The 26,192-nt window shown below is 39.0% G+C and overlaps 1 protein-coding gene and 1 long non-coding RNA gene across 24 annotated transcripts in view; one reads left to right on the top strand and one right to left on the bottom strand.

The window, feature by feature from the left end:
- Positions 1-10,948, top strand: part of LOC145535999 (uncharacterized) — a 41,929-nt gene extending 30,981 nt beyond the window's left edge. The window contains exons 2-3 of the long non-coding RNA XR_014075589.1: positions 8,212-8,497; positions 9,176-10,948. This is a non-coding gene — a long non-coding RNA (uncharacterized LOC145535999). The remainder of the gene's footprint in view (positions 1-8,211; positions 8,498-9,175) is intronic.
- A 178-nt stretch (positions 10,949-11,126) lies between these two features.
- The window catches only part of TAB3 (TGF-beta activated kinase 1 (MAP3K7) binding protein 3), a 97,965-nt gene continuing 82,899 nt past the window's right edge, over positions 11,127-26,192 (bottom strand). For 15 of the 23 annotated variants that reach the window (XR_014075585.1, XR_014075587.1, XR_014075588.1 and 12 more), the window contains 2 exons: positions 23,739-23,840; positions 11,127-15,066 (listed from right to left, as the gene is read on the bottom strand). Coding sequence is in view for 19 of the 23 variants with exons in the window: in XM_081564343.1 (XP_081420469.1) it covers positions 14,918-15,066; positions 23,739-23,840 (251 nt within the window). In the remaining 4 variants the exon portion in view is untranslated. Of the gene's footprint in view, positions 15,067-23,728; positions 23,841-26,192 lie in introns of all 23 variants that reach the window. The other 8 variants (XM_081564349.1, XM_081564355.1, XM_081564360.1 and 5 more) reach the window with 3 other exon arrangements.

Raw genomic sequence — 26,192 nt, 5'->3', positions numbered from 1 at the left:
TTATTTTCTCTTTGAATTCTTCAGTGATCCATTGGTTGGTTAGTAATATATTCCTTAACCTTCACATATTTGTGTTTTTGCAGTTGTTTTTCTTGTGCTGTGCTTAGTCACTCAGTCGTGTCCAACTCTTTGGGACTCCATGGACTGTAGCTTGCCAGGCTCCTCTGTCCTTGGAAATTCTCCAGGCAAGAATACTGGAGTAGGTTGCCATGCCCTCCTCCAGGGGATCTTCCCAACCCAGGGATCTAACCCAGGTCTCCCACCTTGCAGGCAGATTCTGTACCATCTGAGCCACCAGGGAAGCCCTGTTTTTCTTGTAGTTGATTTCTAATCTCCTAACATTGGCTATCCCAAAGAACGGCAATGCCAAAGAATGCTCAAACTACTGCACAATTGCACTCATCTCACACACTAGTAAAGTAATGCTCAAAATTCTCCAAGCCAGGCTTCAACAATATGTGAACCATGAAATTCCAGATGTTCAATCTAGTTTTAGAAAAGGCAGAGGAACCAGAGATCAAATTGCCAACATCTGCTGAATCACTGCAAGAGAGTTCCAGAAAAACATCTATTTCTGCTTTATTGTCTATGCCAAAGCCTTTGACTGTGTGGATCACAATAAACTGTGGAAAATTCTGAAAGAGAGGGGAATACCAGACCACCTTACTCACCTCCTGAGAAACCTGTATGCAGGTCAAGAAGCAACAGTTAGAACTGGACATGGAACAACAGACTGGTTCCAAACTGGGAAAGGAGTACGTCAAGGCTGTATATTGTCACCCTGCTTATTTAACTTATGTGCAGAGTACATCATGAGAAACGCTGGGCTGGAAGAAGCACAAGCTGGAATCAAGATTTCTGGGAGAAATATTAATAACCTCAGATATGCAGATGACACCACCCTTATGGCAGAAAGTGAAGAAGAACTAAAGAGCCTCTTGATGAAAGTGAGAGAGGAGAGTAAAAAAAAGTTGGCTTAAAGCTCAACATTCAGAGTACTAAGATCATGGCGTCTGGTCTCATCACTTCATGGCAAATAGATGGGGAAACAGTGGCAGACTTGATTTTTTGGGCTCCAAAGTCACTGCAGCTATGAAATTAAAAGACACTTGCTCCTTGGGTGACAAGCTATGACAAACCTAGACAGCATATTAAAAAGCAGAGACATTACTTTGCCAACAAAGGTCTGTCTAGTCAAGTCTATGGTTTTTCCAGTAGTCATGTATGGATGTGAGAGTTGGACTGTAAAGAAAGCTGAGTGCTGAAGAATTGATGCTTTTGAACTGTGCTGTTGGAGAAGATTCTTGAGTCCCTTGCATTGCAAGGAGATCCAACCAGTCCATCCTAAAGGAAATCAGTCCTGAATATTCATTGGAAGGACTGACGTTGAAGCTGAAACTCCAGTACTTTGGCCACCTGATGTGAAGAGCTGACTCATTTGAAAAGACCCTGATGCTGGGAAAGACTGAAGGTGGGAGGAGAAGGGGACGACAGAGGATGAGTTGGTGATGGACAGAGAGGCCTGGCATGCTGCAGTCCATGGGGTTGCAAAGAGTTGGACACGACTGAGCGACTGAACTGACTGAGCATTGGACAGGACTGTGTCCAGGGGCATCTGTGGGCTCAAGGGGTCTCCCAGCAGCCGGCCTGCTAGTGGGTAGGGCTGTGTGGTCACCTGGCTAGTTGACTGGACTGAGGCTTCTCAATACTGGTGCCTACAGGCTAATAGGTGAGGGTAGGGCTGAGTCCTGAGTCTCATAAGCTAGATGGGGGATTCCAAAATAACACTTGCCAGCACCAGTGTCTACATGATAGAACAAGCTCCCCCAAACGGCTGCCACCAGTGTTTATGACCCTAGGATGAGTGCCACTGGCCTCCTGCCTCTCTGGGAGACTCACCAAAATCAGCAGGTAAGTCTGACCCAGGCTTCTTTAAAATTACTCTTTCTGCCTTGGGTCTCAAAGTGTATGCATTTTTTTGGTCTTTTAAGAGTGGAGTCTCTCTTTCCTACAGCCCTTTGGGACTCCCATAGGTAAGCCTTTCTGGCATTCAAAGCCAAGTGTTCTAGAGTTTAATATTACTGGTGCAGCATCCTCAGGCTGGGGAGTCTGATGTGGGGCTTTGACCCCTCAGTCCTTGGGGAAAACCTCTGCAATTGTAATTATCCTCTGATTTGTGGGTTAGCCACCTGGGGTTTGGGTCTTGACTATACTATGGCTCCGCCCCTCCTACCCATCTTGTGGTTTCTTCTTTATGTCTTTAGTTGTAGAAGGTCTTTGCTGGTAGGTTCTATGCTTTTTTGTTGTTAGGTGTTCTTAGATATAATTTTGGTGTGCCTGTGAGAAGAAATGAATTCAAGGTCTTCCTACTCTGCCATCTTGGCTAATTTCCTTTCCTCAGACTTTTTGATACTTGTGATTACAAAATTATTACGTGCCCGGTCTTCCCTGGTGGCTCAGCTGGTAAAGAATCCGCCTGCAATGTGGGAGACCTGGGTTCAATCCCTGGGTTGGGAAGATCCCCTGGAGAAGGGAACATTTACCCACTCTAGTATTCTGGCCTGGAGAATTCCATGGACTGTATAGTCCATGGGGTTGCAAAGAGTTGGACATGACTGAGGGACTTTCACTTTCACTTTTCATCATAAAATAAGAATAGTCCAATGATTTTTTTTTTAAACTTGCCAGAACTGGGCCCACATTCAGTTTTTAATTATTCGTTTTAATTTTAATTATTTGTTTTGGGTTGCTGCATGTGAGCTTTCTCTAGCTGAGTTGAGCAGGGGCTACTCGTGGTGTGTGGGCTTCTCATTCTGGTGGCTTCTCTTGCTGGGGAGCACAGGTTCTAGGCTTGCAGAGTTAGTAGTTGTGGCTCGAGGGCTCTAGACTGCAGGCTCAGTAGTTGTGGTGCATGGGCTTAGCTGATCCTTAACATGTGGGATCTTTCCGGATCAGGGATCAAACCCTTGTCTCCTGCACTGGCAGGCGGATTGTTTACACTGAGCCACCAGGGAGGTCTATGGACCCACATTTAGACTTAGTTTAAATGTTGCCAGACTGATGTCTAGCAGTGTGGGGAGGCTCCCAAGTTCTGGGTATTACATTTTTCATGTATCTACTGTAGTATTTGTTTGAATAGATTACTGTTGAATTCAAGCTATATTATGTTGATTCTTTTGACCTGGACCTCTAAACAGAGAAAATTATAATTAAAGAAATCACCACCAATAGAAAATACACTAACTTTATTACAGGTGTAGTTTAAAACTAGGAAATAAATAAACCACGGGTAATGCTGGGCAGAAATAAACCACCACTGGTGGTTTGGTCAGCAGTATAGGAAATGAATTTGTGGAACTGATTACTTAATGACGAAAGATCAGGCAGTGAAATAAATCAGTGCAGGATCAAAGAATAAAGGGGAAGGGTAATAATTAACACTGGATAATCCTACATTTAAAAAATATCCATTAAGCAAGAAAAGGGCCCTGTGAAACATAACAAGCAAATGCTATGTTTTAATACATGAAAATTTTTAAATATACAGCTTATAGACACTCAAATGTAAAATAAATTTGCCTTCTAGTAGCTCAAAATATCATAATTAATTTCTCATTCTTTATAGAAGATAATGCACCAATTCAGAAAACAAGGGATTTCCAATTATGCATTATTTATATTTAGATTTTAATATACATTTTAAAAAATGTGTAACAGGTACACCAAGGGATTCTCAAAAAATTTCAAAACTCAGTATATTTTCCTTATCTTCATCAAATTAATCTACGAAAAATGAAATAAGTTTAATTTTGATATTGTCTTTGGCAACATAAAAACACCAGATAGTTACTTAAAATTAATTTTGAAAATGTCTCAAACCAAAACCAGTGTCTGAATTTTCTCTATAATACTGAGTTCTGTATAAGCATATCCATTATACTTCCACAAAACAATGTTAAAACTTATATACTGTTTTGCTTTTTATGAGAAACTTTAATACTCTAGTTGAATATGTTAAGAAAAATAGCCCAAATATCTTAGAAATGTGAAATTTCATTTTTTCTCCATTGGTTACATATTGGTCTATTGGGCTTACAAACAGCAACACTCTTGGGCTGATATTGTTAAGAATTTTGCTTACATTTTGAGGAGAGAAAAAAATTTCTTAGGTCAAAAATGAATCATGAATAGATTATATGTTGATACCCATAAGATAGATTCTACTTAAATAGATGAAAGGCAATAAAATAAAAATAAATAAAATAAATAAAATAATAAATAAATAAAAATGGAATGACGGCAGCTTGAAAATTAACAAATTAAAAAGCAAAATAGCACTCTATTCAGATGTATTGCCATAGTCATTCATTCCTTAAAAAGCTGTGTGTATAACTAGATTTCAAAAGCAAAACGTCAAAACAAGCATTGCACACTGAAGATGCAGAAAGTTTTACCAGAGATACTTTTGTTTCCTAACACCTAACAGAGATATACAAGCAATTTTCTTTTGCTCACAGTCAGTTAACTATGGCTACCACCCCCTCCAAATTAACTCTTATTCCAGCTAACCAAATAAGTCTCTGATGAAAGAAACTGATTATCATCTGTTTAAGTCATTTCAGAAAGCCTCCCAGCTATAGTTTTGTTTTTTTCCAAAAAGCCTCCCAGCTATAGTTTCCAATACTGGATGTTTCCATATGGAATCTAGCACTGGAATATAGAGTTCTGCCTTGACTGGACTTGGATTGTATGATTCTTTCCATTTTTAATAGCTTTGTGTTTCTACATAACAAATGGCCTCACTCATGAGATCGGAAGTTTTTTTGTGCTGAAATGTTCCCACAGACAACTGCCTATTAGGGTTTTCCCCTGTGCCCTTGGAGAGTGTGGGATAGGAGAGCTAGAGAGCACGGGTCTCCTTGAGGCCTGGAAGGCTTTCCCTCAGTAAGCCTGCGACTGTGAGAGGTCAGTGTTCTGGGCTGGGCCAGTCTTTGTCCACTCCTATCTTAGACTTATGGTTTCTCTCCACTATCTGTCCATGTGTGAAATTGCAGAAGCCATAATTTGTCAATCACATAAATCACACTTAAAGGGCTTTTTCTTACCACAATGAATGATGAGTAACCTGGCATTTTTGAGCAAAGCCTCTATCACATAATTCTTTCCTATGGTTTCTCACCAGTATGAGTTTTCAGCTGGTTACACTGGGTGAATCTCTTCCCACACACGTGACAGAGGTAGAGTTTGAGTCCTTTGTGTATACTCACATGCCTTCTCAAGCTGCTGGCTTCTAAAACCACTTCTCCATACATGTTGCACATCAGCTGGCCCTTGGAAAACCTCCAATCCAGCTCTTTCCTGGAGCTTTCCAGCTCCTAAGGGTTCTTAACCCAGGCTGTATTAGGTACAGTGTGTATTTTCTCCTGGAGTATAGTTGAACTGACTTTGCGCATTTTGGTTTCACTATTAGTTAGCACAAAGACATCTAATCCTGGAGATGTATTTCAACTCAAGTTCTGAATTATTTCTTTGTGCAGCTTGTTCTGTTACAAGTGTGGACGATGTATTTGCATCTAGAAATATTTCAGTAGATGCATTTTCTAAAACGTCACTGAGATGCCACACTTTTTAATCTGCCATTTTCTGGGAGTTCAAAGCTTGCTTTCAACATAACATCTTGCCAAAGCCTCTTGTTGAGGATTTGCCTGCACTAAATCTGACTTTGTTTTCAATTCTAGTTTTTGGATGAAAAGCTTTAGCTTTTTTTTTTTTCCTTTTATGTTGTTTAGTCAGTCATGTCCGACTCTTTGTGACCCCATGGACTGTAGCCCACCAGGCTCCTCTGTCCATGGGATTTCCCAGGCAAGAATACTGGAGTAGGCTGCCATGCCTTCCTCTAGGGGATCTTTCTGACCCAGGGGTTGAACCTGGGTCTCCCTCACTGCAGGCAGATTTTTTACCATCTGAGCCACAGAGTTTACTCAAATTCATGTCCATTGAGTGGCTTGATTTGATTAAGTACATTTTAAAGCTTTAATGTCTTGCAATCAGAAAAATGTGGCCTGTATAATTATTGTAAAAATTGAGGTTTTCTTGATAAATCCTTTTGTAAATGGTGAACATTTGAAAAAACATTTAGTTCACATGAGATAGAAAATTTGATTATATGGAAATTTAATTATACTGATTATAATATGTACTAGTCTGTTCTGCATGTCAAAATTAGATATGTTCAAGTTTTACAAATTTAGAATTCTGATGTCACCTTTGTTTATTGTTTATCTCGATAGGTAATATTTTAAAACCCTCTCATCCCCATGTTTCTTCTATATTTCTTGCCGCTCCTCTATCTGCTGTGTTCATTCCTTCTGGCATGCCTTACTGTATTTCCTAGATCTAGAAATCACATTTTTTTGTGTGTTAGGTCTGAATTCTAGAATAGTTTCTTTCTTGACTCAGTTCTGTGAAGTCTCACTACCTACATTTTTGGTTTAGAACTTCAGAAAAATTTTTATTCAAAAACAACCATTCCTGATCTGATTAATACTTTTTGAGAGATATGACATAGCAGTAAATTTTGTTTTGAATTGAAATCAGAAATCAAAGTTTGCTCTTCTGCTCTGATTCTGGTTGGAATGAAGTCCCTTTTCCAGCAGACTAAATGTTTTCATCTGTTGACTGATTTTTAAGGAATGTTTAAAAAGATAATGTCATACTGCTTAAATCTTGTAATCCTAAATGACAAAGAAAACATTCAGTTGTCTACTTTTCTCTGTAGCTTCTTCTCAGAAATTACTTGGTTACAGAGTATAGGAAAAACGTATGCATGCTAAGTCGCCTCACTCGTGTCCTGCTCTTAGTGACCGCATAGACTGTAGCCCACCAAGGTCCTCTGTCCATGGGATCTCCCAGGCAAGAATACAGGAGTGGGTTGCCATTTCCTCCTCCAGGGGATCTTCCTGACCCACGGATCCAACTTGAGTCTCTAATGTCTTCTGCATTGTCAGGCGGGTTCTTTACCATTAGCACCACCTGACATACAATGTTTTGCTAAGCATTTGCTTCTAGCCAGTCAATAAGCAAATGCCAGTGGGTGCTGCTTTTAGGTGTTTACTGCAGGGTTGAAGCTTGCTCCTTGCAATGTTGAGATAGGCTAAGATTTTCCTCCATATTCATATGGCAGCTTGAAGTGACTGAGTGCCTCAGGCTCCTTAACAACGTGGCCAAACAAGTTGCACTAAGTAAACCTTTCTTAGTCAGTCAGTTGTGGGGCAAGTGAGACAGAAGGCAGTTGCCACAATCTCCCCACTTTCAGCTCAGCAGAGATCCATGTGTTACTCAGAATCTAGGGGTCTTTATAGCCTCCGTTTGGGAACCCCAAAGACTTGATTTATAGGTTAACCTTCACTGGCAGCTGGCACTGTGCGCTGCTTGCCACTGGTTGCTAGCACCCTCAGTACACCCCCCATCTGCATCCTTTGGTCATCTGATGCAAAGAGCCGAGTCATTGGAAAAGACCCTGATGCTGGGAAAGATTGAGGGCAGAAGGGAGAGACAGAGGATGCGATGGTTGGATGGCATCATTGACTCAATGGACATGAGTTTGAGCAAACTCTGGGAGATGGTGAAGGACAGGGAGGTCTAGTGTGCTGCAGGTCATCAGGTCGCAAAGAGTTGGACACGACTGAGCAACTGAACAACATCTGCATCTTGTCATTTCCTACCCTGAGTGCAGCCTGCCCTGTTCTCCAACCCTTAAAAATGTTATCATTAGTTATTTCAGTAGAATTTGGGAAGAGAAACTCAAATGGTACTCTCGGAATAGGAGTACCCCTGCCAGCTGTGACCATTTGATTCATTGTGAAAGTGGACAGAGAATGTAAGGTATTTCATTATGCTAATCCAATTTTCTCCCCCCCCAACCTCAAGTGTCTTTTAAATAAAGACCTTTTTTTGAGTCATGTATACCCAGAGCAGACTTCAGTGACTTAAAAGAAATCATCACTGGGGGATGGGATTTAGAAATGGCTATGTTAGTGGTTCTTGCTCAAGGGAACAGGAGTACCTCAAATCAGGTTCAGTCTCCAAGTGAAAAGAAAGCAAAGTAATATAACATATAGTGAGTAGTATATTGTTCCCAAATCACCATATGAAACCGAGTAAGCTAGGCTGCATCTCCTGATGTCCCCACATTCTCTTTCTTACCACTAGAATGTCAGAAGCTGGCTAAAAGTACACCGACTGCTTTTCTGAAGGCCGGACAAGTGAGATGGTTTGAAAACTCTGAGTCTGAAACTGGCGAACCCAAATCCCACCCATACATTATATATCATATTAAAACCTTTGAAAGCTCCACCTTGACATACCACCTGGACAGTGTCTTAGGAAAAGGCCTCTTGGTCCAAGTGAAGTCAGGAAGTCTTTGGAAGAATCGGAGTGGGAGACACACATGTCCCACACCCAGCAGTTTCCCACTTGTGTGTGGGAAACAGAACTGGTGAGTACCTGAAGGGAAATCACTATATGGGTAGTGGGATTACAGATAGATGGTGGAGGTCTCACAGATGCCTAAGTAGCAGTGTGAGCAACATAAGGAAATCACTATTATGGTATTGAGATTTGAAGTAAGTTTCTATTTCAAAACAGATTGTTTAAAAGGGACAACACAGGATGTGGGAAATGATGAGAAGGGAGGGGAAAAAAACAAACCTCACATACTATGTTTAAAGTTATCTTTGATGTTCTATGTGTTACTTTACACTAAGATGTGGTAGAGAGTAACCAAATACTTGATGAAGTAGTTTCCTTATAACTTCTGAGAGGGAGCGAAGGTATACATGCAGGTTAAAGATGTACAATAGACAAGAATCAAGTATTCTCAATATTGAGACCCAAATTTAGACATGCTTATAAAAAATGCTGAAACCATTAGGGAAATTTCACACTGGATGTTACCTTGTAAGATGTGATAACATGCTTATGTTCAAGTTTATTTACAGAGGAGCTGCTACAATGTCTAGGGTTTGTTTTAAAATAATGGTGGGTGGTGGTGGATGAGAATGTAGATGAAAGAAGATTGCCTATATATGGATAATTTTGGAAGTGGGGAAATGAGTAAACGGGGATTACAGGATCCTTCTGTACTTATCTTTTTGCTTTTTCATACTGTTCATAGGGTTCTCAAGGCAAGAATACTGAAGTGATTTGCCATTCCCTTCTCCAGTGGACCACGTTTTATCAGCACTCTCCACTATGACCCATCTGTGTCTTGGGTGGTCCTATACTGCACGGCTCATAGTTTCGTTGAGTTAGACAAGGCTGTGGTCCATGTCATCAGATTGGTTAGTTTTCTGTGATTGTGGTTTCTACTTCTGCTTTATTGCCTATGCCAAAGGCTTTGACTGTGTGGATCACAAGAAACTGTGGAAAATTCTTTGAGATGGGAATACCAGACCACCTGATCTGCCTCCTGAGAAATCTGTATTCAGGTCAGGAAGCAACAGTTAGAACTGGACATGAAACAACAGACTGGTTCCAAATAGGAAAAGGAGTACGTCAAGGCTGTATATTGTCACCCTGCTTATTTAACTTACATGCAGAGTACATCATGAGAAACGCTAGGCTGGATGAAGCAGAAGCTGGAATCAAGATTGCTGGGAGAAATATCAATAACCTCAGATATGCAGATGACACCACTCTTATGGCAGAAAGTGAAGAACTAAAGAGCCTCTTGATGAAAGTGAAAGAGGAGAGTGAAAAAGTTGGCTTAAAACTCAACATTCAGTAAATGAAGATCATGGCATCCAGTCCCATCACTTCATGGCAAACAGATGGGGAAACAATGGAAACAGTGACAGACTGTTTTTTTTGGACTCCAAAGTCACTGCAGATGGTGACTGCAGCCATGAAATTAAAAGAGGCTTGCTGCTTGGAAGAAAAGCTATGACCAGCCTAGACAGCATATTAAAAAGCAGAGACATTACTTTGCCAACAAAGGTCTGTCTAGTGAAGGCTATGGTTTTTCCAGTAGTCACGTATGGGTGTGAGAATTGGACTATAAAGAAAGCTGAGCAGCAAAGAATTGATGCTTTTCAACTGCGGTGTTGGAGAAGACTCTTGCGAGTCCCTTGGACTGCAAGGAGACTCAACCAGTCCACCCTAAAGGAAATCAGTTCTGAATATAGACTGGAAGGACTGATGCTGAAGCTGAAACTCCAATACTTTGGCCACCTGATGCGAAGAACTGACTCACTGGAAAAGACCCTGATGCTGGGAAAGATTGAAGGCGGGAGGAGAAGGGAACGACAGAGGATGAGATGGTTGGATGGCATCACCGACTCAATGGACATGAGTTTGAGTAAAACTCCTGGAGTTGGTGATGGACAGGGAGGCCTGGTGTGCTGAAGTCCATGGGGTTGCAGAGTCGGACACGACTGAACGACTGAACTTGTGTATGTATATCTGCCAATTTTCATATATGTAAAAAATGTAGTGGAAGTGATTCTGACTTTAAATAAGCCTAATCATTGAAAAAGCTATCATCTTCAAAAATTCATCTGCAATATTCTCTGTGCACAAGCTGGGAAGGGTGACTAGAGATTAGGAGGGTGATTATTTCCCTTTGAAAAGCTAACTACAAATGATATAAAGAAAAAGAACCAGTCATTCTTTTGCAAGTAACATGTGTTAATGTGGAGTGAAAAATGTAAATTCTTAACATATGCCACCTTTTATGTAAAATTTGCTTTTTTATACTTTTAACCAATTTCTAAGTTATAGTAATGTACAAATACTTAATACCCCCAATATAACATGACTACATTTTCTAACAGAAGAATAGAGATGTGATGAAAAATGAGGTTTCTGAGATAGCATATTTCAGTCCAGAAATATGAATGTAGGAACTAGACTGGTTTGATATTATAAATCATTTCTAGCTACACAGAAAGGATACAGAATGTAGTGTTTGCTTTTACTTTATTAATTTATTTTGCAGGAATCTGACTTTCCGAATATGTACTGTTTGGAGGTTTGATGCATGCATAGCCTTTTAAAATGCCTTTGTCTTAATACAATTTCACCTCAAAATAATTTGATTCACAGCATACACAGAAATCTAAAAGAGGCACGGTATTTACAAGATTTAATAAGTTTTTGCTGTTGTAGGCAAGAAACTGATCAGTTCTTTTACAGTAGGGAAACATGGACTTTGGATGTCATTAGAATTCAGAATTGTTCAGTCTCAAAGCAACATTTCACGGGTTTAGAAACTAAAATTGAGTTGTCATTCTGTTAATCTCTGAATGCTCAAACCGTGCAAAACCTACTTGTAGTAAATATTTGGGGATGCAAATAATACAAGAAAAAAAATACATGTCTGGTGAATGTGAAATCATCAGAATTACCTTTTACAATAAGAAAATACTGTTAATTCTTTCAAAAAGATACAGTAGTGGTGCAACAGACAGTGCCAAATTTATTCTGATTTTAAAGTTACATTTGAATTGTCATTTTTCTCTACGGATATACAGACACACACTGTAATGACTCATTCAAAGTCTGAACAATGATTACAATATTCAAATAAATCAATTTAAACTATAAGGGGACATCTTCACATTCCAGGGTACATCATTGCTATTTTCGAAGGACAATTTTTCTAGGCCTTATATTCTTGCTTTTTGTTTATACTGTCAAAAACATTACCTTTTAAAATACTATATAAAGTTACCACAGAAAGTTGGAATATGAACCTTAGATAACGGGGACAAAGCAATGTCAAAATTTAAGGAAACATCGATTTCTTATAATAATTATAAGTACTAAAGTTGAGACCAGCTCCTTAAAAATTATTAAACTGCTCATCACACTCCCATTTTTTCAGGGAAATAAACAAATTAGCAACTTTCCCCACCATAATTAATCTGCTCTAAAACTACCTTTATTACAATGCATTTCTTTTGTTTAAAACACCACGCCTCTAACTCTCTCAAACAAGGTCATTATTTGAAACATTTTACAAGGCTTAGAAAGTTTCTGGCTCCTCTTTTGCCACTTTAAACTTTTAAGACCTACCTCAAAATGTAAGGGGCAATGTACTTGGACAAAATGACAAATGTGCTTTCAAAAAACTCAGTTTACAAAACAGTGAAATAATGTAAAATGTATAGTCAGGTCTATGTTACCAGATACATCAAACTGGTTGTAATTTAAGAAAACACCTTTTTACTAGGAACAAGAAGTGCACCAACTGATCCAAAAAGCATAGGCACCTCAGCAGCCAGATCCTTTTGAAAAGGCATCTTGAAAGGTGACAGAATTCTTGTTCAAACTGGTCGCAAGCCAGAAGTAGTCTACATTTGGGATATAGTTAAACATAACATATCAAATGTATCGGTGTCAAGTAATTTTGCTAATTTTAAAAACTGACTACAGCCTACGTTGGTGTATGAAACGTGTGCGGAACCAGAAATGAACGTATACAAAACTCCTTTAAACATCAATCTCTGATGTCTCAAACCCCACCCTCTACACCTATCAAATAAGACTGGTATCTCATTTTTCCTGGCAGGTGAAAACAATGATTTACTAGATAGATCACCAAAGGACTGGAACCATGCATCTACTGTGCGATAACAGTTCAATAACCTGGATGTATGTTCATGCAATAGTTTTAAAGTCATCTACATGGTTTTAATAAAGCATCAAACTGTTTTCATACATGCTACCTTCACCCTCAACTGACAACTGCCAAGTTAACTGCTGCCACTTCAGCATATCACTAAGAATACTGGGTAAACCTTTAGCTAGAACATCAAGCAATATATGTATCTTTACCCTATATTGTTACTTAATACCAAATGGGGTTTACCATCTCTAAAGAGATATGAAACCATACAAAGGCAAAGGCATTGGCATTATTACAGAACAGTAGGACTGATGGACTTACTGGAGATTGACAGACACCAGTGCTACAAAAGCTTTTAGAGAATGAGTGCTATTTTCAGGTCAATGCTTTTAAGCCCATCTGCTTTCTCACCTTTATTTTCACAGTTTTGCCACAGTTGTTATACGAGAGATGTTTTATCAGTGTAATAACATAGTCACGCTGACTCTGTGAGACAAGTAGATACTTTCAGGACATTTTCCACGTACGAAAAAAATGTTTTTAGAGCTGCAGGTACAGTGTGAAATTGTGATTTTGATGGAAAGCTATGATAAGTTATTATGCCTTTGGTTTCATTATGCTATTAAGTGCAGCTTGTTTTTCCAGATCTGCCAGAGATTACTGCTAAATTAGCATATAATGACAGCTTGAAGCGTGCGTGCCTGTGTGTGAGTGAAAGAGAAGGGGGACAGCTGGTATGGGAGAGCAGATATTCCTCAGGTGATAACCTGAGGTAAAATCCTTTAGGATTAGGAAACTTACCAATTTTATTGCTGTTTACATGTACCCAAATAAGGGGAGATTCCAAAATCCAATTTTGAGCTTGGAAGAAACGTCAACCGCCCTAATTCAGTGTCCTATTAATAATTTTCTGGTGGTGCACTTTAGTGAATCAAATGATTTTATATCTCTTCAGTTATTTATACCCTAAGTTTCTAATTTCACAAATAAGGAGTGCTTTAGTATCATCTGAACTATCTGAACAAACTTAGTATCATCTCTGAATACAGTATGGTAAAAATTAAGTTCTTAATTTCAAAGTCCTTTGTATTCACCTTTCTCTTAATCTTATTTCTTGACTAGCCTTTTCTTCCTCCCCAAATAGCGCAGTGTGCAACTTTAAGATATTGGCTAACTATAATTTTCCTCACACTGATTTGTTAATGTATGTGCAAATACATCTTTATTGAACGAGTAATAGTAATTTTTTTTCAGCTAGATTAGGATTATGGCACAAGTATTCTCTGTGCTGTAAACATCATGAACTCATCACAAAATTGGAAGGCGGGGCAGGGTGGGGAGGCTCTATGGACTGCAAACGTTTCTTATAGAACCAGAGCTGAGCTCAAGAGTCCAAGTGGATTTTGGAATGGATTTACATTCGGCATACATTCACTATGCTATTGGCAAAGCGCAGTTTTACAAGAAGGTCATTCATAAAATCAGAATTTATAAGGACTTGTTGGTTATTTTAAAAACCAGTGGCCTAATAGAAGCATGCAGTAACTTAAAAAATCTATCTATTCTGCTGCATAATTAGGTCTTAGTTACCAGTGTTGATATAGCTTGATGAATCATTGTACAAGCAAAAGGAATCTTATCACCTCTGATTGTACTTTCAAACAAAGGGCACAATATGCCGAATTCCTGCTACAAGTCACATTGTAAAACATCTTGTTTCTGTGTTTGAAATTACCCCTGAAAAAAGCAGCAATTACAAATACCCTTATTGTTTTGCCCCCCACCAAAAACATCCTCTGAGTGCTTTTCCCGTCCTTTTCCTCAGTAGGAAGCAACAGGAAGAAGCCTGGGGAGCCTGGGTTTTCCAGAGATCTGTGACCAGGTAAGTCTGCTCTGGCAATTCACAGTTTGTCTGCATAAACTGTAACATGTTACACCGTGATTCAAAGTTCTAGTTTATAAAATAAGGGTCACTCAGCAGTAACTTGAATGATTGGGGTTTCACAGAAGAGTTCTTGACTTCTCTGTGTACATTCTTTCAGGAGTGAATCCTTTCCCCATTTCAAGTATCCCTTTCTATCTCTAACTGCACTGAGTTAAGACAGGGGGTGGGGAACCCTCCCCATTTTTCCTTTATTGAGCACAAGTGGCTACAGTGTCCTTCTTATCCCCCCACCCCATGTCGTCTGAAATGAAAAGGCTGGGTAGATGAACAGATTCCCCAGGATTCCTTTTCTTCTAACGGGTGCTCAAAGTTACACTCTCAACCTAGTGCAGATTCTTGGGAATTCAAGTGTACCGTGGCATCTCACACTGCTCACAGCGATTTAGTGCGGGGTGGTTCAGAAAGGTGCAGCTATCACAATTCCACGGAGCCCCTTCATAGTCTTCATCTCGGGGTTGTGTCCGAGGACTCTGTCTGGAGCCACCTGGGTGCTCTAAGAGAAGTTAGGAATGAAAGAGAGAAAACAGAAAATAGACTGAATTTTTTTCCGAAGTATAATCCAAATGGAAATTGAAAATTACCCCCCGCCAAAAGCAAGGGAAAAGGTTTTGTGAAATAAGAAAGCCAAGTCGTATGCACAGCTGCTAGAAAATGCAGAACCAAACAGTAAGTTTATGATACACAATCTAATTTGTTCTCAACAATTTATTTTATTCCTTTAAGTAGCTAGAAGTCCAGCACAGACTACCTTCCAAGTTTATTGTCTCTAGATAGTGGACAGTTATGCTCTATTCCAGTTAAATGGAAAAAATGTTACACAGCATGTTAAATTCTACCTTCTGAGTTCTCCCTCACAACCTCAGCCTGCCAGTGATTCCTACCACCCACATTACTAGCCATACAATATCAAATATCTCATAAAATAAATGCCTTCCTCCTTGAGACTTTCAGCTCCAAAATATGCATATTTTTAACAATAATGGTTGGTCAGTGGTGTGACAGTTCATAAAAGTTTCTCCCAGAAAGGTTAAAACAAATATAAATTCATTCAATATGACTTTTATCCTCAATTCTTCCCTGCCTTTTGTCAATAAATTTAAAGATCTTTCAGATGTGAGCTATTAAACATGTCTATACCTGGCAATATAAAATGCTGGCAGCCTTATGGTGGTCCTCAGGATTTAAAAAAAAACTTAAAATTTATATTCCTCCTAGGTCCTCATTCTCTCTGGCCTTGTACTCAAAAAGGTTCTTTGCTTTTAAAGTTGCCTTCCATGAACAGTACCTACTGCAAGTGGGGTTAGGGACTAGCAGGCTCCCAAGTTCCAGCTGGAAAACCACTCTGGAATCTGAACAAGGTCAGCAGGCTGGGGAAATCTACCCATAAACATAGAAATCCTCACTAAAAACTGCAAAAAGAATTAAGATCTAAGGTAAGCAGCCTTCCTAAGCAGGTGACAAATTGAGATCTGGGGAAGCTTTAATCAGTTACCATCTGGGCTTAAGCACACTGTCCACTGGAAATGCGCTTTATCAGCTGGTCTTGAATGACAAATGGCTGTGTGAGTATTCCCCAAGAGGTAACGAGAACTGAGTTTTAGACCCTGAACCTTTTTGCAGGTATAGTAAGGCTCAGGCTCAATCAGGAAGGTGTTCTCAACCTTCCAGTAGAACAGAAAAACACTGGCTTTTCCAGCCTATTCCTGACTATAAAAAGGAGATGGGTTTGTTGACTCTGGCTTCAACTATTGCTTTTAACTGCCCATTAGCATCCACCTTGTATCTTTTGGCTTGATGAAGTAATAGTTGTATTTTATGGCATGCCCAGAAGAATTTAAACAGAAAATTATTTTCTGCCTGTTTGGGCTTCCTCCTTCCCCTTTAGTGTGTATTGTGCATCTGTATCAACCCAACCTCCTTAGGAGATACCATTCCTTCTTAATCTTGTAAACGGTCAGGATGACCCACTCCTCATTTTGTACATGCAGTTCTGGATTGTATAAACTGTTGACACATCATCTGAAGTATAATCCTTTGTCTAAAACAACTTGCAGAACTGTGCTTGGACTTCTAACAGTCCTCACAGCTTTCTCTCTCCCAGGTTATAATCCTCAGGTGGGTTCAAATAAAATTTTCCATTTCTTTCTCAGATCAACTACTGGTTTTTTCATTGATATATGCACAGTGAAGCTGGCAGGATATCAGAGATACCCACGAGGACAGCTGAAGTCTACCCCGAATCAGCACTCGATACCAGCATGGGCCCATTAAGCCCCACCAGCTTCTTGGTACTTCTTAGGTGTTCCAGTGAGTTCTTCTGATATCTGGATCTCATTGCCTTGATAATCCTAAAAATTTTATTTGAGCTGTTTTTATTTAAGACTTGGACTCTTAAAGAGTCCCACATGCATCTCCTACGCAAGGATGGAGGGGATCTTGGGCAGGAGACCCAGGGAAACACAGGTGGTTGTGTTTTTGGTAAACTGGCCTAAATAAAGAAAAATAGTTGCTATATGGGTGGAAAAAAACTTCCAGTAGTAAAACTAGAGACTGCATTATTTAGCTCCTAAGAACACAGGACATTTGCTCCTTTCAGCCATGTGGTGTTCTCGGGTGACTGACAACCTAGTGTTAGTGTCTGAAGATCAATCCTTGTGACTGGCAATGGTGGTCCAGGACGGGAACTCCACTTCAACCGTAAATTAAATACTGCTCTTCTAAGGATGCACATGGTAAGGATAAATCATCCAGTGCTCTGATGACCCACAGGCATAGTAGACTGTCAGAGGGAGAAACTGAGCCAAGGGCAACTCTTTGGGGAACTACAGTCAGAAGCAGCATCTATCTGATCCACCACAACATCCTCAGAAAGTTCAGATCATATGCATATTGAAATTAGACCACTAAATCAATATTGGGAAACTGTGCCTCAGGCCCAACAGCTTCCAGGTGGACAGCAACCTACTGGGATACCAGCTGGGTTTCTGTATGCTCACAAGTACTTACATAATTAGGAATTAAAGGAAATCCCACTCTAGAATGGCCAAGATGGGATTCTTGGGTACTCCAAAACTGCACTTAGAGAAAGCCCAGCAGAATAGACTTGTCATGTCACTCTCTCCTGGATCCCTCCCTGCCTGCAGGGTCTACTGGAAATAAAAGTGATGAGAGTCATTCTCTTTTCCAAACTGAGGTTAGCAGGAGAAAATATAGGGCTAGCTCCTTGGATCCTTTAAATTGGGAAGTCTTCTAAATTGTCAACATTTTAGAGAGCTCTCATCTTGAAATACTGTATTAAAAGCTATTTTAATTGGTATGCAGAAGCCCCCAAAGGCTTCAAAACTCCCCAAATAACCTCAATGCAAGATTTATTGTCGAAGGCTAAAGATTAATGATATAAAAGGTACCTAAACAAAAACTTTATAAGCTGACATAATTATGCTCTCCTCTGTCCTTTGAGTTCTTGTATTATAGTAATTCTCTGAGTTACCCTTCTACTCTGAAGAGAGTATTAAATGGTTATTAGAAATGAGACCACCTAAGACTGTACGCAAGTGTCTTCAGATGAAAGGCCGAACTGAGTGCTCTAGGCAAAGAATTTCTTAAACCCAGGGTGGACCCTCAAAAGTTTCTGTAAACAGATAATCAAGATGGGAGGCCACTTCTGAGTAAACTGACATGTATCTGCTAGTCAGAGCCTGATTGGATTTTTTTTTTTTTTTTTGCCTTCTCCCCAAACTAAATGGGGCTTTCTCAGGTGGCTGAGTAGCAAAGAATCCGTCTGCCAATGCAGGAGACACAAGAAACACGGGCTTGATCCCTGGGTCGGGAAGATCTCCTGGAGAAGGAAATGGCAACCAACTCCAGTATTCTTGTCTGGGAAACCCTATGGACAGAAGAGCCAGGTGGGCTATAGTCGATGGAGTTGCAAAGAGTCAGACATGATTGAACGAATGGGCACGCACGCACACACGAAGTTAAACGAGGAAATGAGAAACATTCTACCAAAGGTGGATGGGCATATCAGTCCTTTGATGTCATTAAGGTGGCCATGCATTTCTTTGAGAAATTAAAAAGAGCTGTGCTTGTTTTACAAAACGAGTTTTTACAGAACTAGAGGTGTGGCTCCAGGAACAGTCCAAAGCCCACAATCCTTTAACATGCCCCAAATCTCTTCTATTTCCAAATCTCTTCTATTTATCTTAACAGGCTTGTGTTAATAAAAAAGAAACTGGGTTATCATATATGTCCACAGTTTGTCACGCCAGCATTTCCTGATTGGCAAACAGTTCATAATTACTTATTTCTTAAGTTTTTGCTAGAAGCTAAGGTTTCTAATAAGGAAAACATCTTTGTATGCAAGGAAGAAAAACGTATAAGAAATGAAAATGTGTTTTGTTAAGGGAATGGGAAGTAATTTTGTCATAAAGCTGGTTATTTCTAAATGGGAAAGAAAATAAGGAACAAATTAATATGAATATAGAAAGTTGAAGAAAGTTTATAAGAAAAGAATCTTTAGAACGGAATTCTCTGCATGGTCAGGACTAAGTAAATTTGAGTATATGAATTTTAGTATTAAAGGGAAAAATGGTACAAAACCTGAATTTGGTTTTCAAAACTTTCTTCTAATATTAATCTGCTTCTGATAACATATTGTAAAGTTCCTTTACATTTTAAGCAATCTGTTATACCTTTCTGTATTTGGTTTTGAAACCTTTTATTGTCATTTTGACTAAGGGAAAATAAGTATTGCTTCACAGTAATTGTGAAGCACGATCATGAAGTACTTGTGATCCTGTTTGTGACTAAGTGCTTTGAAACCTTAATATTTTTGACAAAATTCCTTAAGATCACATTCTAAGTGAAATTCGTTTGACTTCTTAGATAACAACTCTGAGGTTTTTCCATAGGGCCCCTGGAACACCTCTAGAGAAATGTTTTCTCTACTTATCAAAGATAATAAATTAATTAGGCTTATCTGGTATGTTAAATTACATGAGAAGCATGGCCAAATGGTGACAAATCTTCTTAGGTTATATTATATGGGTAGATGTTATTTATATGGATACTCTAGAAATTACACTGAGCTCCTAAAAACCTGGTACATGGTATACACTAGCAAAATGTTATGAGTCATAATTCTAGTTATTATCGTGGTATGCCACAGAAATAGGAAAATTTTTGTTCATTTGCATTGTAGTCAGATCTTTTAAAGATGCCTTTTTAAGTCCTGTAGAGACCTTTACTGCTTTATTCTGATGCATTCTGCAAAAAAAAAAAATGCTTCATCTTCAAGAAGATACATAGAAAGGACTTTCTGATTGGTATAGATAGGTTTCTAATAACTTTCAGATCATACCACTGAACTGGGTAAGAAATTAAAAGAACGACAAGCCTAATGGCTTCTTAAATCTGATTAACAGAATAACAAGATCAAAGATTAGTCACATAGGACTCAGTGAATTGATGAATGTAAGTATTTTTCCCTCTGAAATATTTTGGGTTTTAACTTGTATTTTCCATATATAAGGAAACCGTTTCCTTCAAGCTAATTATGACTTACAGCAACTTTCAAGCACAGTCAACCTAAAAGAGTCTGTATGATAAATTATGTAAATAATCAGGCCAAGTTTACTGAAGCCAGACTTATTTTGCAAATCTTAATTTGGTGATATTCTATAAAAATGAGGGTAATTTTAGAGGGAAAAATTCTACTAAGGACATTATGTTCTCATGTTGTCTTTAACGTTTTTGTATTTATTGCCCAAGACTAATTACTGTTAAAGTTGTTTCAGTAATCTATCTTTGGATGAAGATCAAATGCCCCATGACCTGCAACGAGGAGAGTATGCATACTGGAAAAGACATTAGATAAAGGATTCTTTACAGCCACACTGGAAGGGGCTGTATCTGGCTTTGCAACTCCTACTTCTGACACCCCAAACTGATGAAGACCAGTGCTACCAGATCACCAGGATGAGGAGTACACATGCAGGAAAACAGACAGCTGATCCAAGATGCTGGACCAGGCCAGTATGCCAATTAATTTAATAACTGTTCACATGTTTGCTTATGAACCCAATGGTATTCTTCCTTGTAACTGTGCTTTGACCTCAAATAGATAGAACAGTCCTCAGTGCTTTCTGAAAGACTCTCTCCCAGATTATAATTCTCAGGTTGGCTCAAATAAAATTTTTCATTTCTTCTGCGGATCAACTATTTTGCATCGATAGGCTCACGACTCCTAAAGATGTAATAGTTGTATCTTTTGTCTTATATGGAGGAATAAAAGACACTTCTGTTGAAGCTTCTGTTTGAGGAAAAATGTGCTGTATGCTATTTCCATAAAAGGTCCTCTCTTGAATAGTAGTCTTTATGCTTTTCTAGGGCAGACAACTTGTTATTTTGTGAAGAATTTATCATAGTCAGAAAAGTTCAGATGTTAAACCCATAAACTGTTACATTCCATCTTTCTGTGCTAACTCCAAACACAGCTTTCAGTTTTAGATTGTGGCAATGCAAATGTTTAATATGTAAAGGTTTTTCAAACTCCTTTTTTCTAACCTACAGAAATAACTGGAAAATCTTTTAAATTAACTAATCTAGGGTACCTGGGGCTCTCTCTTCACTGTTTTGACTGTAGGGGAGAAAAATTCTTTTTTTCCTCTACCTTTCTGAGTTCTTGGCTGAGACACCCCTGCAATAAAAGATTAAAGTTTATTAACATGTATACCGGGAGTTGGTGATGGACAGAGAGGCCTGGCGTGCTGCAATTCATGGGGTCGCAAAGAGTCAGACACGACTGAGCGACTGAACTGAACATGTATACTCCTGTACACGAGTGATACACAGGAAAACCGAGTAACTTGCTGGGATGGCTGAAATCTTAGCATCTTCAGCTAAGACAGAAGAGGTTGGGGTATGTATGGGAGTTTACCAGGAAAAGCAGAGTAAATAAGCACAAGGTTTGTAACGCAGATTTAAGTCAGTGCCTTCTCCATTGATGCTCTTGTCATTTCGAGTCACAAGAGAGACACAGAAGGAGATTGCCTTTATAAATGTAAATGTCCCTTACAAAAGGGTATAACTAATATTCTGTTTTATGAGCTTTCTAGTATCTGCTGCTACTGCTGCTAAGTCACTTCAGTCGCATCCGATTCTGTGCGACCCCATAGACGGCAGCCCACCAGGCTCCGCCGTCCCTGGGATTCTCCAGGCAAGAACACTGGAGTGGGTTGCCATTTCCTTCTCCAATGCATGCAAGTGAAAAGTGAAAGTGAAGTCACTCAGTCGTGTCTGACTCTTAGCGACCCCATGGACCGCAGCCTATCAGGCTCCTCCGTCCATGGGATTTTCCAGGCAAGGGTACTGGAGTGGGGTGCCATTGCCTTCTCCGCTAGTATCTGCAGTTGCTCAGAATAATCCTAATGCCAAAGAGGCATATTTTGGGATGGCATGTTCTGTTACCCTTCAATACCATAACAATGTAATTTGGAACAGCAAGTCATGCTGAAGTAACTAATCAAAAAAATATGTAAAAGACATCTAAGAATTATTGTTGGTCCTAAAAAAAAGACACTGCTCATTTCATCATAGGGTGCATTGCTTGTGTGCTAAAGTCACTTAAGTTGTGTCCAACTCTCTGTGACTATAACTATAGTGGAACTATAAACCACTAGGCTCCTCTGTCCATGGAATTCTCCAGGCAAGAATCCTGGAGTGGGTTCCTGGAGTGCCATGCCTTAAATCTCCTTCAAGGGATCTTCCTGACCCAGGGATCAAACCTGTGTCTCTTGGGTCTCCTGCACTGCAGGTGGGTTCTTTACCACTAGCAGCATATTCCCTGGTGGCTCAGATGGTAAAGAATCCATTTGCAATGCAGGAGACACAGGTTTGATCCCTGGGTTGGCAAGACACCCTGGGAAAGGGAATGGGTTCCTGCTCCAGTATTCTGGCCTGGAGAATTCCATGGGCAGAGGAGCCTGGGGGGCTACAGTCAGTCCACAGGGTCACAAAGAGTCGGACACTGCTGAGCAACTAACAGTCATTGTAGAGAAACTGCTTAAATAAAAGCATGTAAAATCCCAAAGACATTTTAGATGTTTGCTTTCGTCTGATTTAAGATGTGAAATGTTTTGTTTTATGGAATATTAAAAAGCAAAGATGTCTCATGCCTCGTGGAAAACAAAACTTCTAAAGAATATGCATATTTATATACAAATAACTGAACGTTTCCTTTAAGACTATTTTTAAATGGATTAAACTTAATAGGCTAATTTTTTGTAAAAATGACCATCCTTACAAATATCAAAAGTTAGCAACTTACAGGTTAATCCATATTTTTTATATTATACAATAATGGGAACATAGGAGAAACTGATCGAAAGGATACAATTCAAACTGTAAAAAATTCTCAACATTTTCTACGGTTTTTTTTTTCGAATAAACTGGAAATATGCCAACTAGGCAAAGAAAGGAGGATTTGTTCTGAAATGATATCAAGTACAATGTCGTTTCATGCTTGGTTTGTTCCTATGGTGGGGACCTTTTCACCTAGTTATATACTATTTCTGCATTTAAGAAGTATCAAGTGTGGCCTTGTTTTCGGTGTTGACTGTGTTAGTCATTCAGTCATGTACAACTCTTTGCAACCCCATGGATTGGGACCTGCCAGGCTTCTCCGTCTATGGAGTTCTCCAGGCCAGAATACTGGAATGGGTTGCCATTTCCTTCTCCAGGGGATCTTGCCGACCCAGGGATCAAACCTGGGTCTCCTGCATTGAAGGCAGAGTCTTTATTGTCTGAGCCACCTGGGAAGACTAGACACTATTATTTTACAAGAATCTGTCCAATATGGTGGGCCACTAGCCACTTGATATTCAGTCACTCTGAATTGAGATGTGCTGTAAGTAGAAAATACATACCAAATTTTGAAAAGTTAGTATGAAATAAAGAAGGTACAAAAAAACACTTCACTCTTATAAAATTTTGGCTAAGAGAAAATTTTAAATCATGTATGTGGCTCCAATTGTGTTGCTATTGGAAACTTAGACTCAGTAAAGAGTAATGTCTTGAAGTAAAAAAAGGTTGACCTTTATGATAACTCTACATGGGTTAACACATGTGTTTGGACACTGCACAAAGTCTAGACATACAAGTACAAACCATCTGCAGCTGCTGCCTGGGTGTCATGGACGTCCTCCTGTACTCTGGAGGTCACACTAATTCTTCGGGCTTTCCTCTCAATTGTGCAGGGGTCTGATGAGTCTGCATGAGAAGAAGCAAAGCCAGGAAGAAGGGATCAAGCCGTTCATTAGAAGAGAGTGGACATGCTCTCAAGACTCTTTCATAGGACACATGCAGTATTTATTCTTTGTGTTACTTGATGCTACCATTAGTTCTCCCAGGAAGGCAAGGGTCATATTTAATACTGCTTTTACAACCTATCCAGAATGGCTCTTAAAAGTTTTTTCCTCCTCTCTCATTACTTAGAATGCATGCCTGATTTCACCAATTTCCCAGGTTCGAGTGAGTTAGGGTGCAAACCTAGTGCTAATAATTAAATGTCAGTATGAACACAAAATTTAGGACATTATACTTTAGCAATTCCTTGATTAACCAATAGCTACTAGAAAATTATGGGCTTAAAATCCACTATCCACATTAAAGGTAACAGTAGACTACAGCATTTTATAAATAAATAACCAAAATAGTACTTGAAAAGCCAAAACCAACTCAAAGTAATATTATGTACTGGTAACACATACTCCCCAGTTTTTCATAAATTCCAGTTACCTATATGTGCAAAAGTCCAGCAGCCCTCACAACATGGACTGCAGGCATACCCATTTCTGGCTAGAATACTGTTTCTATTAATTTTTAGGTAATCAGTAAGCAGTGTTTTGTATTAAGTAAAAACAGTAAAGAGTCTGGCTGCAATGTGGGAGACCTGGATTCAATCCCTGGGTTGGAAAGATCCCCTGGAGAAGGAAATGGCAACCCACTCCAGTATTCTTGCCTAGGGAATCCCATGGTCAGAGGAGCCTGGTGGGCTACAGTCCATAGGATCACAAACAGTTGGACATGACTGAGTGACTAACACATACACAAAGGTCAAAAAAGGCAGACTTCATATTATTTAACCTTAAGAAACAAAAATTTAAAATTTTGTAATCAGCTCTGAGCCTATAAGCCATCCTCTAGCTCAACCAACCTTTGGAGATGAGTGTTTCACCATGGTAAGTGTTGTGAAGCAGAGTAAACATCTCCTTTAGGCTCCAAGAATAAGTTCTATTTCTTAGATTTGTAACCCCTTGTATAGCATCACATACCTCCTTCTCACTGACTCTTATAACAACCCTGTACAGATGCTAAATGTTTGGACTGATCACCTCTATTGGTGGTGTACAAACTGGATATAAACAAGGTCAGGTGGCCAAGACAACCGGAACCAGTGCTAAAGTTGTATGACAGCAAGGTCAGTGCCCTCTCCACTTAAGGCAAGGTGGGGGGATACTTCTTTCTGAATCAGCTGAAGAGCTTACAGACACACACACACACACACGTTGCTTAACTGCAAAGTCTAGTCCAAAAAGGTTCCTCTGTCTTTCCTTCTTTCTCTTAAATTATCACACTTATTATTCAGATAAACATCTATATTCCACTTGGATATTCTAAGTAAGTCTTGTTCATTTCCATATGAATTTCAAAATCAGATTAATGTATACCAAAAACAGAAAGGTTACAGTTAAAATTGGTATTTCATCAATGTGAAAAGAATAGGTATCTTAACAATACTGATTAAAAAAGACATGGTTTATGACTATTTAGATATTGTTTGATTTCTTTTGGTAGTGTTTTATCATAGTCAATGTACATATCTGGTTAAATTTATTAATAAGTGTGTCACTTATTAATTCTAGTTGTCGTTTCTGGGTATCTCTAGATTTTCTTCACAAATAATCATGTCATCTGGAATGGCTGCAGAATTCTATCAGATGTTTTTTCCTGTATAATGAAATGACTGTATGCTTTTTCTCCTTTACTTTCTGAACATTGCATTCTTGAGCTAAACCCAAGTTGGTCATGATGTGTTATCTTTTTTTATATTGTGAATATTTTATTTTTTTTTTTTTTTTGGCTTTTATGTTCATGAGGATTTGATCTGTAAGTTTGTTTTCTTTTTGGGAGGTAGGTAATGTGCATCAGGTTTTGGAATCAAGAGTCCCACTGGCTTCATAAGAAAATTAGACACTTTGCTTCCTTCTCTGTTTCCTCAGAGTTTGTATGATTGATTGGTATTATCTCTTCATTAAATACTTGATTTCTATGGGGATCACTAGTGTTACCATCCAGTTCTGAAGTATTCATTGTGTGGAAACTTTTGATAATGGATTCAATTTCTTTAATTACATACACAACTATTAACAGTTATTTCATGCCATCTTTTCATTTCTGATTTTGGTAATCTGGTTTTTTGCTCTTTTTTATCCTTCAAAGATCAAATGTTTGGTTTTGATGATAACTTTCTCTGTTGTTTTTGTGTCATCAATGATTCTTGTATTTTCTTTCTTCCACTTCCTTTGGTTCTTTTCTCGCTTCTTAGGTAGAACTGTATGT

Source organism: Giraffa tippelskirchi, chromosome X, assembly GCF_054371585.1.
Source record: "Giraffa tippelskirchi isolate mGirTip1 chromosome X, T2T-mGirTip1v1.2.pri, whole genome shotgun sequence".
In the NCBI taxonomy this organism is placed as follows: Eukaryota; Metazoa; Chordata; class Mammalia; order Artiodactyla; family Giraffidae; genus Giraffa; species Giraffa tippelskirchi.
The sequence above is the reverse complement of the archived record's forward strand: the minus strand, read 5'-3'. Positions and strand labels throughout refer to the sequence as shown.